The sequence below is a fragment of the Scyliorhinus torazame genome, chromosome 15, assembly GCF_047496885.1.
Source record: "Scyliorhinus torazame isolate Kashiwa2021f chromosome 15, sScyTor2.1, whole genome shotgun sequence".
NCBI classification, from domain to species: Eukaryota; Metazoa; Chordata; class Chondrichthyes; order Carcharhiniformes; family Scyliorhinidae; genus Scyliorhinus; species Scyliorhinus torazame.
The window spans coordinates 114,920,825-114,936,116 of record NC_092721.1 but is presented as its reverse complement, the minus strand read 5'-3'; the positions used below and the strand labels follow the sequence as shown (position 1 = coordinate 114,936,116).

Genomic DNA, 15,292 nt, shown 5'->3' with positions numbered 1-15,292 from the left:
AGAATCTGAGAGGTGCTACTCGAAACAGAATCTGTGAGGTGCCTCTCGAAACAGAATCTGAGAGGTGCTACTTGAAACAGAATCTGAGAGGTGCTACTTGAAACAGAATCTGTGAGGTGCTACTCGAAACAGAATCTGTGAGGTGCTACTTGAAACAGAATCTGTGAGGTGCTACTCGAAACAGAATCTGTGAGGTGCTACTTGAAACAGAATCTGTGAGGTGCTACTTGAAACAGAATCTGTGAGATGCTACTTGAAACAGAATCTGAGAGGTGCTACTCGAAACAGAATCTGTGAGGTGCTACTCGAAACAGAATCTGTGAGATGCTACTCGAAACAGAATCTGTGAGATGCTACTTGAAACAGAATCTGTGAGGTGCTACTTGAAACAGAATCTGTGAGGTGCTACTCCTCCAATCACAGTTTCTGTCTCTCCCAAGCTACTCCTCTAGCTCCTCCAATCACAGGCTCCCTATTGCAATCTTGCTGCTGCTCCTCCAGAGACAGCACCAATGATTGAAAGAGCAGCAAGGGTGAGAGACTAGGGGCAAAAACTCTCATTGAGCAGTCGTTTGGGGGGAGGGGTGGGGGGTGGGGGGGGAATCATAACGAGAGCAGAGAAAGCAGAGCACAATTTAGAGAGGTAATTAAGAACACAATGAGCGGATCAGAAACCGGTCAGTCCACCATTACATTAACTCCCATTGCTGTCTTTTTCCAACAGGAGCAAGCCCTTGCACAGATTCTGGAGTTGGCAGATGACAGGCTTATCCTATGAAGAAGAGTTGAATGAATTGGAAGTAATTAGAAGCATGAGAGATGATTTTATTGAAACATTAGATCCTGAGGGAAAGAGAAAATGCTGGAAAATCTCAGCAAGTCTGGCAGCATCTGTAGGGAGAGAAAAGAGCTAATGTTTCAAATCCAATGACCCTTTGTCAAAGCTAACAGACCGAGAAAGTGGGAAATATTTATACTGTGGAGTGAGAATGAAAGATGAGTCATAGCCACAGAAACCCAGGGAAACCGGGTGCTAATGGCCACAGAAACCAAGGGGAAAGAGTGCTAATGGCAGTCCCCAGAGAGGACAAAAGATGTGAACGGTCAAACAGCAGAGAAACTAACATCAGAGGATGAACTGTAGGTGTGGGGGGAGGGGAAGGGGGAAGCAAAGAGGAGAAAGGTGAAGGAAAGGTGGATAAGATTGGGGAGGGGGGAAATTAAATGTATATTAAGAAAGAAAGAAATGGTAAAAGACAGTTAAAATGAAATGAAAACAAATGTGTCGAGGTGGGGGAGAGCTGATCATCTGAAGTTGTTGCATTCGATGTTCAGGCCGAAGGCTGTAGCGTGCCTAACCGGAAGATGAGATGTTGTTCCTCCAGTTTGCGTTACGCTTCACTGGAACATTGCAGCAGGTCAAGAACAGACATGTGGGCATGGGAGCAGGGTCTTTTGTTAAAATGACAAGCAACAGGAAGGTCAGGGTCCTGAATGCGCACAGACCGAAGATTCTCAGCAAAGCGATCACCCAGTCTGTGTTTGGTCTCTCCGATATAGAGGAGACCACATTGGGAGCAGCGAATGCAGTAGACCAAATTGGAAGAGATGCAAGTGAAACGCTGTTTAACCTGGAATGAGTGTTTTGGGCCTGGGATGTTAAGCATGGAAGAGGTAAAGGGGCAGGTGTTACACCTTCTGCGATTACATGGGAAGGTACCATGGGTGATGGGAGAGGTGCTGGGTATGATGGAGGAGTGGACTAGATTATCTCGGAGGGAACGGTCCCTGCGGAATGCTGACAGAGGGAGTGAAGGGAAGATGTGTTTGGTGTGGCATCACGCTGGAGTTGGCGAAAATGGCGGAGGATTATGCTTTGCATACGGTGTCAGGTGGGATGAAATGTGAGAACGAGGGGGACTCTATCCTTGTTCTGGGAGGGAGTGGAGGGGGTGAGGGTAGTGTGCGGGAGATGGACCGCACACTGTTGAGGGCCCTGTCCACAACTGTAGGTGGGAAATCACGGTTGAGGAAGAAGGAACACATTTTCGAAGCACCATTTTGGAAAGTGGCATCAACGGAACAAATGCGACGGAGGCAAAGGAGTTGAGAGAAAGGGATGGAGTCCTTACAGGGTGTAGAGTGCGAAGATCCTGAGGGAACTTGATCGGGTAGATACTGAGAGGATGATTGAACTTGTGGGTAAACTAGAACTGGGGGATACAGACAGAGAGACTCCGAGGTCTCCCATGCATGACTGGGGAGAATTGTTTTCTGAGGATCATTAGTATATGGAACGCTTTTTCACAGCTAGCAGTGAAGGCTGGGTCATTGAATTTTTGCAAGGCAGAGTTAGATTTTTGACAGAAGGGAGTTAAGAGTTATAAGGGACAGACAGGAAAATGGAATTGAGACCACGGTCAGATCAGCCATGATCTTATTTAATAGCGAAGCAAACTCAAAGGAACAAATGGCCACCTCCTGATTCTAAGTACTATGTTCCTCTGAAAAAAACCTTTATGACTGGATTTATATTTTGCTCATTCTGTGCTAGACTAGCGGCACTCGCCTTACAAGAGGAGGCTTTACCTCCTCTGTGACCCAAACTGGAACCCTTGGTTCTCACTCCAACTCCCAATTTACCCCTCTCCCTCCAGGAATAACACAAGGGGATTCCACAACGATCCCCTATCTCCAACTGAATTTGCCTCTCAGTCCCAACTCCTGAATCCCAAGCAAGGGAATTGACAGTGGCAGCGATTGCAACATGTTTGCAAAGAAACCGAAGCACCACAAGTACAGTAGCATTCATGTGCCCACAGCAGCATTTCACCCCAGCAGAACTCTCACTTCCAATAAATGTAGATAGCATCGTAGGTCTTAATAATGGTTGGAGCCAAATGAACCACTTTTAGAAGCTCTTTCTTTCACTGGTGCATTTCCAACTGGGAAAAATAATGCATTAAAATAAAACACTACATCATATAAATGATTATTTTATTTTTTATTATATTAAAAGTATGCTGCAGGCACTGCCCTTTCGATAGCTCAGATCGAGCTTTAATGATAGATCTTGGTAACATAGCTAAAAGGTAAAGTGGCAGAAAGCAAGAAGGGCTACCTCACAATATGAGGATGGAAAATATATTGAGTGAAGTGCCCCAAAAATTTATGCCAGAGCCTCTTGATCTACACAAATACCCTGGACTGAGTTTTAGTGCTGGTGAACTAAGTTGAAGATTGGAGTGTAGAAAGAGTCAGAATGCCTCAAAGCTTCAAATGGGAACAGTGCAGCAATTAAATCTCAGTAAATGAAGTCCAGTACAGCCGCTTAAATTTATATTGCGCCTTTAACATAATGAAACATCCCAAGGCACATCACACATCACAGGGGCTTCATAAAACCGATTATGACACTGAGGTATATTAGGAGTTAGTAGGTCAATTTACCAAAAACTTGGTGAAAGAGATAGGTCTTAACGTGCGTCTTAAAGGAGGAAAATGAGGTGGAGAGGTGTAGAGGGAATATTCTAGAACTTCGAATCTGGTCAACTGAAGGCATGGACACAAATGGTGGGGCAATTAAAACTGGGGATGCACAAGAGGCCAGAATTAGATATTTTGGAGGAATGTGGAGTTGGGGGAGATTGCAGAGATAGGGAGGAGTAAGGCCAATGAAGGATTTGAAAACATGGGTGAAAATTTTAAAATCAACGCTTTTTTTGATTGGGAGCCCACAAAGGTCAGCGAGCCCAGATAAGATGAGGAACAGAACTTTTGCTGCAAGTTCAGACACGGGCAGCAAATTTGTGATGACCTCAAGATTTGAGGAGGATTTTAAGGAATAGTTGAGTCTAGTGGTAATGAAGGATTCAGCAGATAGCAGATTCCAAGTTAAAAGATTTTATATATGCACACACACATACAGGGCAGGATTCCATGCAATCTGCCGTGTGCTTTGCGGAGACGGCTCACCATTGACCACCATTGTCAACAGAGTATTCCACTTAATGCACCCCTCGCCGCTTGGAGAAGGGGGGTTGCCATTTGCGGGACCGGAAGATCCCTTTGGTATATGTACTTCTTTAACCATTTAAAGAAGGAAACCCTAAAAATTTGCAACACAAATTCAGCCCATCGAGTCAGCTCCGCCATTCAATCATGGCTGATATGTTTCTCATAATAAGGCTTTCCATTAGCAATTTGTATTGCAAAATCCACTCCCATATTTTCCAAAGAACTCTTGAACAGAGCTTCAGCTCCACTTGTACCAGCAAATCCACTACAGGTTTTACACCATCCGCTTTTAGGATTTCTTTGTTTTACTGCTTTTACACGCACACATTCCGATATCCAGCCACCGATTGCTCGACAATTATTTAAATTAACATCTCTCGAACTATAATGAGATATCACAAACCTTAGAACTAGTTCAGATACCTTTCTGACTTCTCATGAGCCATCTCCTTTACAGTTCTGTGACTTGAAATAAACAGTACCCTGTTCTGCTCTCAGTTCCTCTTTGTTCCCTTAACTTGAAGCCACCTACAAACTGTTCTTCATTTCTCTAGTTTCCTTAAACAGCTGTCTGTTAGATTTCTGGCACTGACTTTCTTAACCATCACTCCATTGTATGGCTTTTCTTCCAGCAAAGCTGAGAGATGTTTTCTCTCTAGCTGTCCGTGACCAGCTGCCGTGGTTTTCAGTTAAAACTAAGAACAAAGAAAAGCTTTTTCTTCCTTATCAGAGCCTCTGTTGCGATGCAACAATATTTAGTGTTCGTGCCGTAGCACACTCTTATCACAATAGAAACACAGAACTTAATCAAACCTCACACACATAAACACCTTTGTCCAGCCTGAATCTCACTATAGGCCCCATTCGGGCACAGCTACATTAAATTAAACCCACTTGAAACTATACCATCTTTCTAACACAAATATAAATCCCTTAAAACTACCTTTGTGTTCCTAACACTCCAAATGAATCATTGCTGTTGCCTCTGACTCACCACTTGGTCATAACGGTGGCCAGTGCCTCTCTGCCAGCTACATCAGACAGCTTTTTGAAGAGCTTCCCTGATGAGTGTCATGGTGGCTTAAATGACTGGAGGATAAACCCACACTCTGCCGACAGTTTTGTCCCTAACACAAAACTCGTTCTAGGCACTTGGTCTCACATAATCAGGGCAGTTGCTCGTCAAGTCTTGCTGTAGTCAATAAACTTAGAGATATTGTTATGCCCCTAGACAAGATCCCAATTTTTGATAAGTTTCGGTTAGGGACCAGTAACCTTTTGTTTTAAAGTAGACAAAGTTTGAGATTCATGCCACTTGCTAGGAGAATACAGCCACAAGATCCCACGGGTTTTGAGCAAACAAAAATCAACAAAAGATTAAAAATTTACTATATCTATCTTATGCTCTGACATTCAGGCTTAATATGAGATACATGTGAATTAAGAGACAAACTGGCTGAGCACAACACACTGTAAAATAGCAAGTACAACAAAGACCCATCCCACGGATTTCTCAGGGATTTCACCAAGATGCCAGTAAAAACTGCAGATCAACCAATTTCGCTGAAACTCTGTCTCCCTCACAAGGGACTCCAAACTTGTCACTTTTAATGATCAAACCTCTGAATTTCTTCAAACCCACTCCAACTCTCTTCCTGCTCCAGCGATTGCTCCCACGGGTTTTTCTCGTTTGCCGAGAATCAATTTTGCTGGACTTCCGAGGTCTGCGCTCCAGCCTCTATTTATGCAATTTCAGCTCTTTAATAGCTGGCTAAATTCACTGGACTGGCACTGGCCTGAATCTCACCCAAGTTCCAATCTCCCCAGCTACACCAAACTATAAATGGCTCCCAGAACTATTTCTTAGCCTTAACCCTTTCCAGCACGGAGCCAGTGACCTGCCATCTTCTCATCTCCCCAGGACGTTTCCTTAGCCCGAACTGCTCAGAGCATCAAATGGCCCCAGGGCTTCTCCTGAGCCCCAACTACGCAGAGCCAGCTAACAACAACATTTACTGCCTGGAGTCTGCTAACAGCAACACTTTTTCAGCACTGCCTTTTCCCTTGCTGCAGAACATTTGCACACCCAGCAAAAATCCAAATAACTCAAAACCCTAGAACCTTTTTAAACTCGCCCATCTCCATAATGACATAGCCTTCCAGGGCTCACTGAATGCTTTTTTAATTGTAGTTTTAGTCACAAACAAAACAACTCTCTAGGCTGCATATCTTTGCAAGCAGTGTAGACAGTTCATCTCCAAGTAAGGCCACCTGTGTCTTATGACCTTGCTTTTCTAGCTGTTACCCCTTAAGCCAATATGGCCCCAACCTTTTTTTTTTTTTAGAAAATATTTTATTGAGGCATTTATCATTTTAGTAATTTCAAACATCGAATTTCAAAAAAAACAAAACTCAATAATGTACCCAACAAACCACCTGGGCACAACCCCCAGCCAACATGGCTTACACAAACAATGCCACCTTCTCCAACCACCCTTCTGGTGGTTCTCTTAACCGGACTCATCTCTCCCATGCCACCCCCACCCCCCAATGCTGACAGCTTAATTTTTCTCAAAGAAGTCGATGAACGTCTGCCACCTCTGAGCAAATCCCTACAACGAACCCCTCAAGGCAAATTTAATTTTTTCGAGTCTGACACTTTTCGCTAACCCACACCCGACGATTTTGGGGGTTCCGAGCCCCTCCAACCTAGTAAGATCTGTCTCGGGGCCACCAGGGAGGCAAAGGCCAGGACGTCGGTCTCTCTCGCCCCTTGGGATCCCGGGTCTGCCGAAACACCAAAGATTACCACCTCTGCTCTCGGAACCACATTCATTTTTAAGACCTCTGACATGACATCAGCAAACCCCCGCCAGAAATCCCTCAGTCTCAGACATGCCCAAAACATATGGACATGGTTCACCACGCAGCACCCACACCTATCCACCACCGCCTCAAAGAACCTCCTCATCCGGGCCACAGTCATTTGTGCCCTGTGGGCCACCTTAAACTGACAGGCTTAGCCTGGCACACGACGAGGACGCGTTAACTCTCCTCAGGGCTTCCTCCCATAACCCGTCTCCAACTCCCCACCCAGCTCTTCCCACTTTCTCTTCACCTCTCTTATCGAGGCTCCCTCCCACTCCATCAGCTCCTTGTAGATCTCTGAGACCTTCCCCTCTCCTACTCCTGTTCTCGACACCACCTCATCCTATAACCCCCTGGGACAGCAGATGGGGGAAGGTCGAAACCTGCCTCCACACAAAATCCCTCACCTGCAGATACCGGAATCCATTCCCCCCCCAGGCAACTCAAACTCCTCCTCCAGACTTGGGAAATCCTCATCAATAAAGAGATCCCCAAATCTCTCGATTCCTGCCCGCTGCCACCTCCAAAACCCCCCCCTCAAAGCGAACCGGTGGTTATCACATATCGTTGCCCACACCGATGCCTCCTCTAACCCAATGTGCTGTCTCCACTGTCCCCACACCCTCAGAGCTGCCACTACTACCGGGCTTGTGGAGTACTGAGCCGGTGACATTAACAATGGCCCAAACTTGTGTCCTTGCATGAGGCCACCTCCACCCGCTCCCTGACCGACCCATCCCGCACTACCCACTTCCTGACCATCGCAATGTTCGCCGCCCAGTACTAGTTAATAAAATTCGGGAGGGCCAGCCCCCGCTTCAGCAGCACCTTTGTCACCCTTGGGGTTTTACCCGCCCAAACAATTCCCGAGATCTCTGCATTCACCTTTTTGAAGAACGCCTTGGGAATAAAAAATTGGGAGACTCTGGAAAACAAACGGAAACCTCGGGAGGATCATCATTTTAACTGTCTGGACCCGCCCTACAAATGACAACGGAAGCGCATCCCACATCCAAATGTCCCCCCTTATCTGTTCTACCAGTCGCCCCAAATTCAGTTAATATAGCTGCTTCCACTCCTGCGCCACCTTGATACCCAAATATCGAAAGCTCCCTCTCACCACCTTGAACGGCATCTCACCCAGTCTCTTCTCCTGCCCCCTCACCTGGATCACAAAGACCCATATTCAATTTGTGTCTCGAAAACCAGCCGAATTCCTCTAATATCCCCATAATCCCTCCAATTCCCCCCCAGCGGGTCCGATATGTACAGAAGCAGATCGTAAAGCGAGACCCTCTGGTCGACACCCCCCCCCCCCCCCCCCCCCCCCCCCCCCCCCCCCCCCCCCCCCCCGCCAGACCCTCGACGTTCTCAATGCCAATGCCAACGGCTCTACAGCCAATGTAAACATCATTGCATCTCCACATAATGTAAACAACAGTGGGGAAAGTAGACATTCCTGCCTTGTCTACATCAACCCTCTGGAAGAGCACCTTACCTAGACCCACTCCCCATAACCCACCTAACCACATCTTTTGTCACTAAGGGGCAATTTAGCATGGCCAATCCACCTGACCTGCACATCTTTGGACTGTGGGAGGAAACCAGAGCACCCGGAGGAAACTCACGCAGACACGGGGAGAACGTGCAAACTCCACACAGACAGTCATCGAAGATTGGAGTTGAACCCGGGTCCCTGGGGCTGTGAGGCAGCAGTGCTAACCACATTGCCACCTCTACCCGAAAACAAAATTAAAACAAAAAAACTGGAGTAAAGAACGAAGAAAATAAATTGGGGCAGAGATTATGGTTTAAAATTGCTGAACTCTGTTGAGTCTGAAAGACTGTCAACTGCCTAATGAAAACTGAAATGTTAGTCCTCGGGCTTACTTTGTGCTTCATTGAACACTACAGGAGGCTGAAGGCAAAAAGGTCAGTATGAGAGCAAGGTGGAAAATTGAAGTGATAAGTAACTGAAAGCACAGGGCTATGCTTGTCGACTAAACAGAGGTGTTTCACAAAAGTTACCTAATGTGTGTTTGGTCTTCCCACTATACAGCAAAACTGCCTGAGCAGCCAATACAATATACTAAATTGAAAGAGGTACAAATAAATCTCTGTTTCATCTGTAAGTAACTTCCGGAGCCTTGGATTCAGGGGAAAGAGTGGGTAAAAGGGCAGGTGTGTCTCCTGCACTTGCATGAAAAGATGGGAATGAGCGGAGGTGCTTGAGCAATGGTCCAGTGTATCATGGAGGAAATGGGCCCTTTGGAATGCTTAAACAGGGGGGAAAGGAAGAGATGTTTGGTGATGGATATTCTGCTGGAGGTGCCAGGTTTTGGTCAAAACCTTAGAATCTGCTCCCCTTATTCTTGTGCCATCAGCTAATGGGAGCAACTATTCTTTGTCTACCATATCTTTTTCTTTGGTCCAAGGGGAACTACTCCAGTGTCTACAATCTAAACTTGTAACTAAAATCCCTCATTCTTGGAAACATTCTGGTAAATCTGCTCTCCACCCCCAAAAGAAATTCATATCCTTCCGAAAGTGTGGTGATCAGAACTGGATGCAATACTCTAGTTGTGGCCTAGCTAGAGCTTTACGAGGGTTCAGCATAACCTCACTGCTTTTGTGTTCAATGTCTCTATTTAAGAACCTCTGGGTCTTCTATGCTTATTACTCTCAATAAATCCCGCCACCTTAAAAAATAATCTATGTACGTGAACTCCCAGGTCTCCTGTCTAATAACAGTCTTTAAAACAGTGATATTACGTTGATATTGCCTCTCCTATCCCTCTGCCATAATGCACCACCTCCCGCTTCCCTGTAATAAATTCTATCTGTGACTCGTCTGCTCTGACCTGATGTAGTCAGTTGGTAACATCCTCATTATCTGCGACACCTCCAGATTTGCTATCATTGGCAAATTTTGTATTTTACTGTATTCCAATAGCAAGTTATATATATTATGTGTGCATATAGCAAAAATGCAGTGGTCCTAGCACTGAACATTGGGGAACACCACAATCTACCACTCCATCCTGAAAAACAGCTATTTGACACCACTCATTGTTTTCTTCCCGAAAGCCAATTTTTATCCAAGCTAACACTGAGCCTCCTATTCCATAAACCTCAGGTTTGTAAACTAACCTTTATGTTGTACCTTCTCTATGGTGATTTTAAGGAAGTATACACAGCATTAACTTATTAACTTTTCTGTCACTTCAGTTAGTCAAACGTGATCCCTTAATTTAGCTCCAACCTCTCCAAGCGCCTCTTAATTTTTTTTCTTTGATCACTATTTCTGAAACCTTACCCTCCACTGATGTTAAGCTGAACCGACCTATGGTTATTCGGCATGTCCATAAGATGTAGGAGCAGAAGTAGGCCATTCGGCCCAATGAGTCTGCTCTATCATTCAATGAGATCATGACTGATTTGATTTAATCCTCAATTCTCCTTTCCTGCCTGAACCCCATAACTCTTGATTCCCTTGCTGATACATTTGTCTATCTCCGCCTTGAACATACTTAACGACCCATCCTCTACAGTTCTCTGCAGTAAAGAATTCCACAGATTCACTACCCTCTGAGAGAAGAAATTCTTCCTCATCTCAGTCTTAAATGGGCACTGAGATTATGCCCTCTAGCCCTAGACTCTCCCACAGGGGAAACAACCTATCAGCATCTACCCTGTCCATCCCCCTCAGGCTCCAATATGTCTCAATAAGGTCACCTCTAATTTTTCTAAACTCCAATGATTACAGGCCCAACCTACTTAACTTCTCTTCATAAGAAATCCCTCCATATCCAGGATCAACCAAGTGAGCATTCTCTGGACTACCTCCAAAGCCAGTATGTCTCTCCTTAAATAAGGGGACCAACACTGTTCACAGTATTCCAGGTCTGGTCTACCTAATGCCTTGGATAGTTTTAGCAAGACTTCTCTACTTTTATATTCCATTCCCTTTGAAATAAAGGGCAACATTCCATTTGCCTTCCCAATTACTTACTGAACTTGCATTTTGTGATTTATGTACGAGGATCCCCAAATCCCTCTGTTGCAATTTTATGCAGTCGTCCCCCATTTAGATTATATTCAGCTCCTTTATTCTTCCTACCAAAGTGTATAATTTCACATTTTCCGACATCATATTCCATCTGCCAAGTTTTTGCCTACTCATTTAACCTATTATATCCTTCTGTAGACTCTTTGTGTCATCCTCACCACTTGCCTTCCAACCCATCTTTGTGTCATCCACAAACTTGGCAACAGTACATTCACTTCCCTCATCCAAGTCATTAATGTATATTGTAAATAATTGTGGCCCCAGCACTGATCCCTGCACAGTGCAGAAGGAGGCCATTCAGCCCACCAAATCTGCACCAGCTGTTGGAAAGAGCACCCGACATAAGCCCACACCCACCCTATCCCAGTAACCCCAGCTAACCTTTTTTTGTTGGACACTTGAGGGCAATTTATCATGGCCAATCCACCTAACCTGCACATCTTTAGACTGTGGGAGGAAACTGGAGCACCCGGAGGAAACCCACGCACACACGGGGAGGATGCAGACTCCGCACAGACAGTGACCCAAGCCAAGAATCAAACCTGGGACCCTGGTGCTGTGATGTAACTGTACTACCGTGCTGCCCAATGAGGATGGTGGCAGCACCACCGGAAAAACCAAGAACAACCTCTTAACAAAGCTCCATAACTGGAGGAGCCAAACACATCCGAGCCTGCCAATCCAAATTTCTCCTTCAATTCCTCCAGGCTGGCAAACCGCCCTTCCAGGAATAAATCACTCACTCTCTCCAGCCATTTCTATTTCCATGCACCAAATGTGGCATCCAGCCTTGCCAGCTCAAACGAGTGTTTGGCACAAAAGGGCAGCAACATTGAGGCTGCCTCCAACTTAAAATGCTGCCCACATTATCTTTAATGTGGATACAACCACTGCATCTGCCAAGTATCTTGCCGGTGCCAACAGAGGTGGCATTCTTACCAATGCCCCCAAGCTCGTCCCTCTGCATGACCCAGACGTCACCTGAACCCAGACAACCCCCAGGACCCCGCACCACATCACCTCCACCTAGGCGGCCAATAATAATATAGAAATGTTGGCAGCGCCAAAACCACTAATTGTCTCTCTGAAGGACCCTCCTCCTAATCCTCGGGACTTTACCAACCCAAATAAAGCTGTAAATAAGCCGCTCCACCATTCAGAAATAAGACTTCGGCAGGAACACCAAGATGTTCATCTTAATCAATTGGACCCAGCCCGCCAACGATAGTGGGAGACTATCCCATCTCTGCAGGTCCGCCTTAACTCTACTCACTAAAAGCAGCACGGTGACACAGTGGGTTAGCCCTGCTGCCTCACGGCGCCAAGGTCCCAGGTTCGATCCCGGCTCTGGGTCACTGTCCGTGTGGAGTTTGCACATTCTCCCCGTGTTTGCGTGGGTTTCGCCCCCACAACCCAAAGATGTGCAGGCTAGGTGGATTGGCCACGCTAAATTGTCCCTTAATTGGAAAAAAAACGAATTGGTTACTCTTAACATCAAACCTGCACATCTTTGGGTTGGGGGGTGAAACCCCGCAGACACTGAGAAAATGTGTAAACTCCTCACAGACAGTGACCCGAGGCCGGGATCGAACCTGGTTCCTCAAGAGCCCTAGGCAGCAATGCTAACCACTGTGCCACTATTCCAGGTACTTAAAATTTTTAAACAAAAAAAAATAAAAGAGGGAAGAGGGATAACGGAAAGAAAGCGGTACAGGGTAAAGATCACAGATAAAATAAGAAATACTGCTTCACTTGAGTACAGAAACAAAAGTCCAAAAGTAACAATAATCCACTTTTCCAGTAGCGCTGACTTTCACAATGGGAGAACTGCATCGAGATGAATCAGTCTCCTCAGTAGGCACTGGTACAGAAGTTCAGACTTTCCAGTAAAAATTGTGTAAATGAGGGCCAGGGAATTTAAATCTGAACAGATCGTTGGTTTTACAGCTATTTTGTTGATGGAAGTATTACAGGTTTTATCAGCTGATGAGGTGTCATGTGACATAACTCTCACTTCTTCCTCTTGGATTGGACACGAGATGTATGTTCCTGGCCTGGATTCTTGAGATGGTTAATGTTTCATCCATTGATACATTTATCAGAGGTTTCAAGGTCTTTTGTCCTTCAGATGCCCATCTCCATTGGTTGGGGCTTTGCTTCAGAAATGTAAAGGGGCCTTTGTACATTTCCTTGGAATTTGATTTCTGCAGTCACTGGGGGCAATGGAAATTCCTTTTGTGTGAGTCTTAGCCAGTCATGGCTTCAGTTCAAAGTCTTTGACCATAACTTGGTTTTAAATATTTTTATAAAGTCGCCAGGATGATCTAGATATATATTTTCTTTCATGTCTTCTTGGCTGACGCAAGACTGAAAGCCAAAACACAGAGCATCCTGATCAGAGAATGCTTCTCCAGTGATGGTGCTGTACTAGTTGCTCACACAGAAACTCAGCTCCAAAGAGTCATGGACTGTCTGTTTCATGCCTATAAATAGTTCAGGACTATAAAACTGGTTGTGGGACAAGCTGTTGAATATCTGCCTCAGATCACATTATGTAGTACCCCACTGGAAGGTAACAGGTAGAATGGTTTCAATTTAGTATGTTGCTGGGTATTGTAGGTGGTATTTTTGAGAACATGGTGAAATAGAGTGTAGAATGCCTCATATGAATAAAATACTGCAATTGAACATTAATCTTTTTCCCAGCACTCTAATTTCTAATGCAGTATCTTTTGTATCTGTTCAGAGCCAGTGGAAGAGGACATTCTGCAGGTTGTAAAGTATTGCACTGACCTCATTGAAGAAAAAGATCTGGAAAAGCTGGACCTAGTTATTAAATACATGAAAAGGTAAATCTGTTACGACGTATGTCATGTTTCATGATTTCTAGGATAAGTACACTTTTCAAAATAATTTTCTATTTTTTGTTGGACTTGGTTTAAGAATAGTATTTCCGCCCCCGATTGTGCTAAATACTGTCCTCCAAAACCTTTCCCACTTCGGACAGGACCAATACATATGAACGTGGTTTGAGGGGCCCCTACCACATCGCTCACAGACATTCTCCACCCCCTCAAACAGCCGGCCCATCTTTGATTTTGTGAGGTATGCCCTATGTACGACTTTCAGCTGTATCCAGCAACAAAGAGGCCGGCGCTATCGGGAAGGCCGGGAAAACCTTTCTTGCAAAATCTCGAACCTGCAGGTACCTGTGCCAACCCATACTTCTCTCCCAACTCCTCCAGACCTGTGAATCCACCCCCCCCCCCCCAAAGAAACAAATCCTTAATTTCCTTGATCCTCCTCTCATCCGTCCTCCCCGACTTAAATCCAAGATTCCCCCTAATCGGCATCCTCCTGACCCGGCCCCCAACCTAAAAGGTTGCCTGAACTGCCTCTAGATCTTCAACCCCCCACTCCAGCCGGCCACCACCATCGGACCCACCGAGTACCTTCCTGGAGCAATCGGAAATGGCGGCGTTGCCAGCACCGGCAACCCCAACCCCCTAAATGAGCCCCCCCTCCATCTTAACCCATCGGGCCTCCCCTTCCTTGCTCCAGCCCCACACCTTCTCCGCATTCGCCACCCAATAGTAGTACAGTGCGTTTGGGAGGCCTAGCCCCTCCCTGTGTCTGTCACCCTCTCTGCAGGACTTCCCCTTGAAAGCCTCCATCACTATCACGTACCTGCCCCCCTGGTCAGACACCACTTTATCCATCTGAAACCTCATCCTCTTGCCCACCAATACCGCTACCCCCCCACCCCCACCCCACCCTCCCCCGAGTCCTGCTATCAAACCCCGAGTGGAAAACCTGACTCACCCAACCCTTCCTAAGCCTCACCTGATCCTTCACTCTCAGATGGGTCTCCTGCAACATCTGCCTTTAAACTCTTTAAATGTGTAAAAACCCTCAACCTCTTCACCAGCTCCATTAACCTCCTCAATTTCCACGTCCCTATTCTGACCACTCTCACCCCATGCCCACCTCGCCCCACCTATCCGCCATCATCATACCCGGGCCCTCCTCTTCCGGCCTGACCCGCCACGTCCCTTTGTTGCCGTCGAACCCCTCCCAGAATCCCCCATCCACTTTGAAAACACCTCAGTATCAATCCGCTCCCCCCACCTTTCACACCTCCTAGGCCCATCGAAACTGTTCGACCTGGTTCCAATGACCGCGGCGGCGCCCCCTCCCCCACCCACCACCACCACCACCCACCACTTTTTTTTTTATTAAATATTTTATTGAAAATTTTTGGTCAACCAACACAGTACATTGTGCATCCTTTACACAATATTATAACAACACAAATAACAATGACCTATTTTATAAACA

General features: G+C 45.9%; 1 protein-coding gene across 2 annotated transcripts in view; it reads left to right on the top strand.

The window, feature by feature from the left end:
- rev1 (REV1 DNA directed polymerase) overlaps positions 1-15,292 on the top strand; it is a 232,101-nt gene that overhangs the window by 199,922 nt on the left and 16,887 nt on the right. For both annotated transcript variants that reach the window (XM_072476592.1, XM_072476593.1), the window contains one exon: positions 13,701-13,803. In XM_072476592.1, coding sequence (XP_072332693.1) covers positions 13,701-13,803 — 103 coding nt within the window. The remainder of the gene's footprint in view (positions 1-13,700; positions 13,804-15,292) is intronic.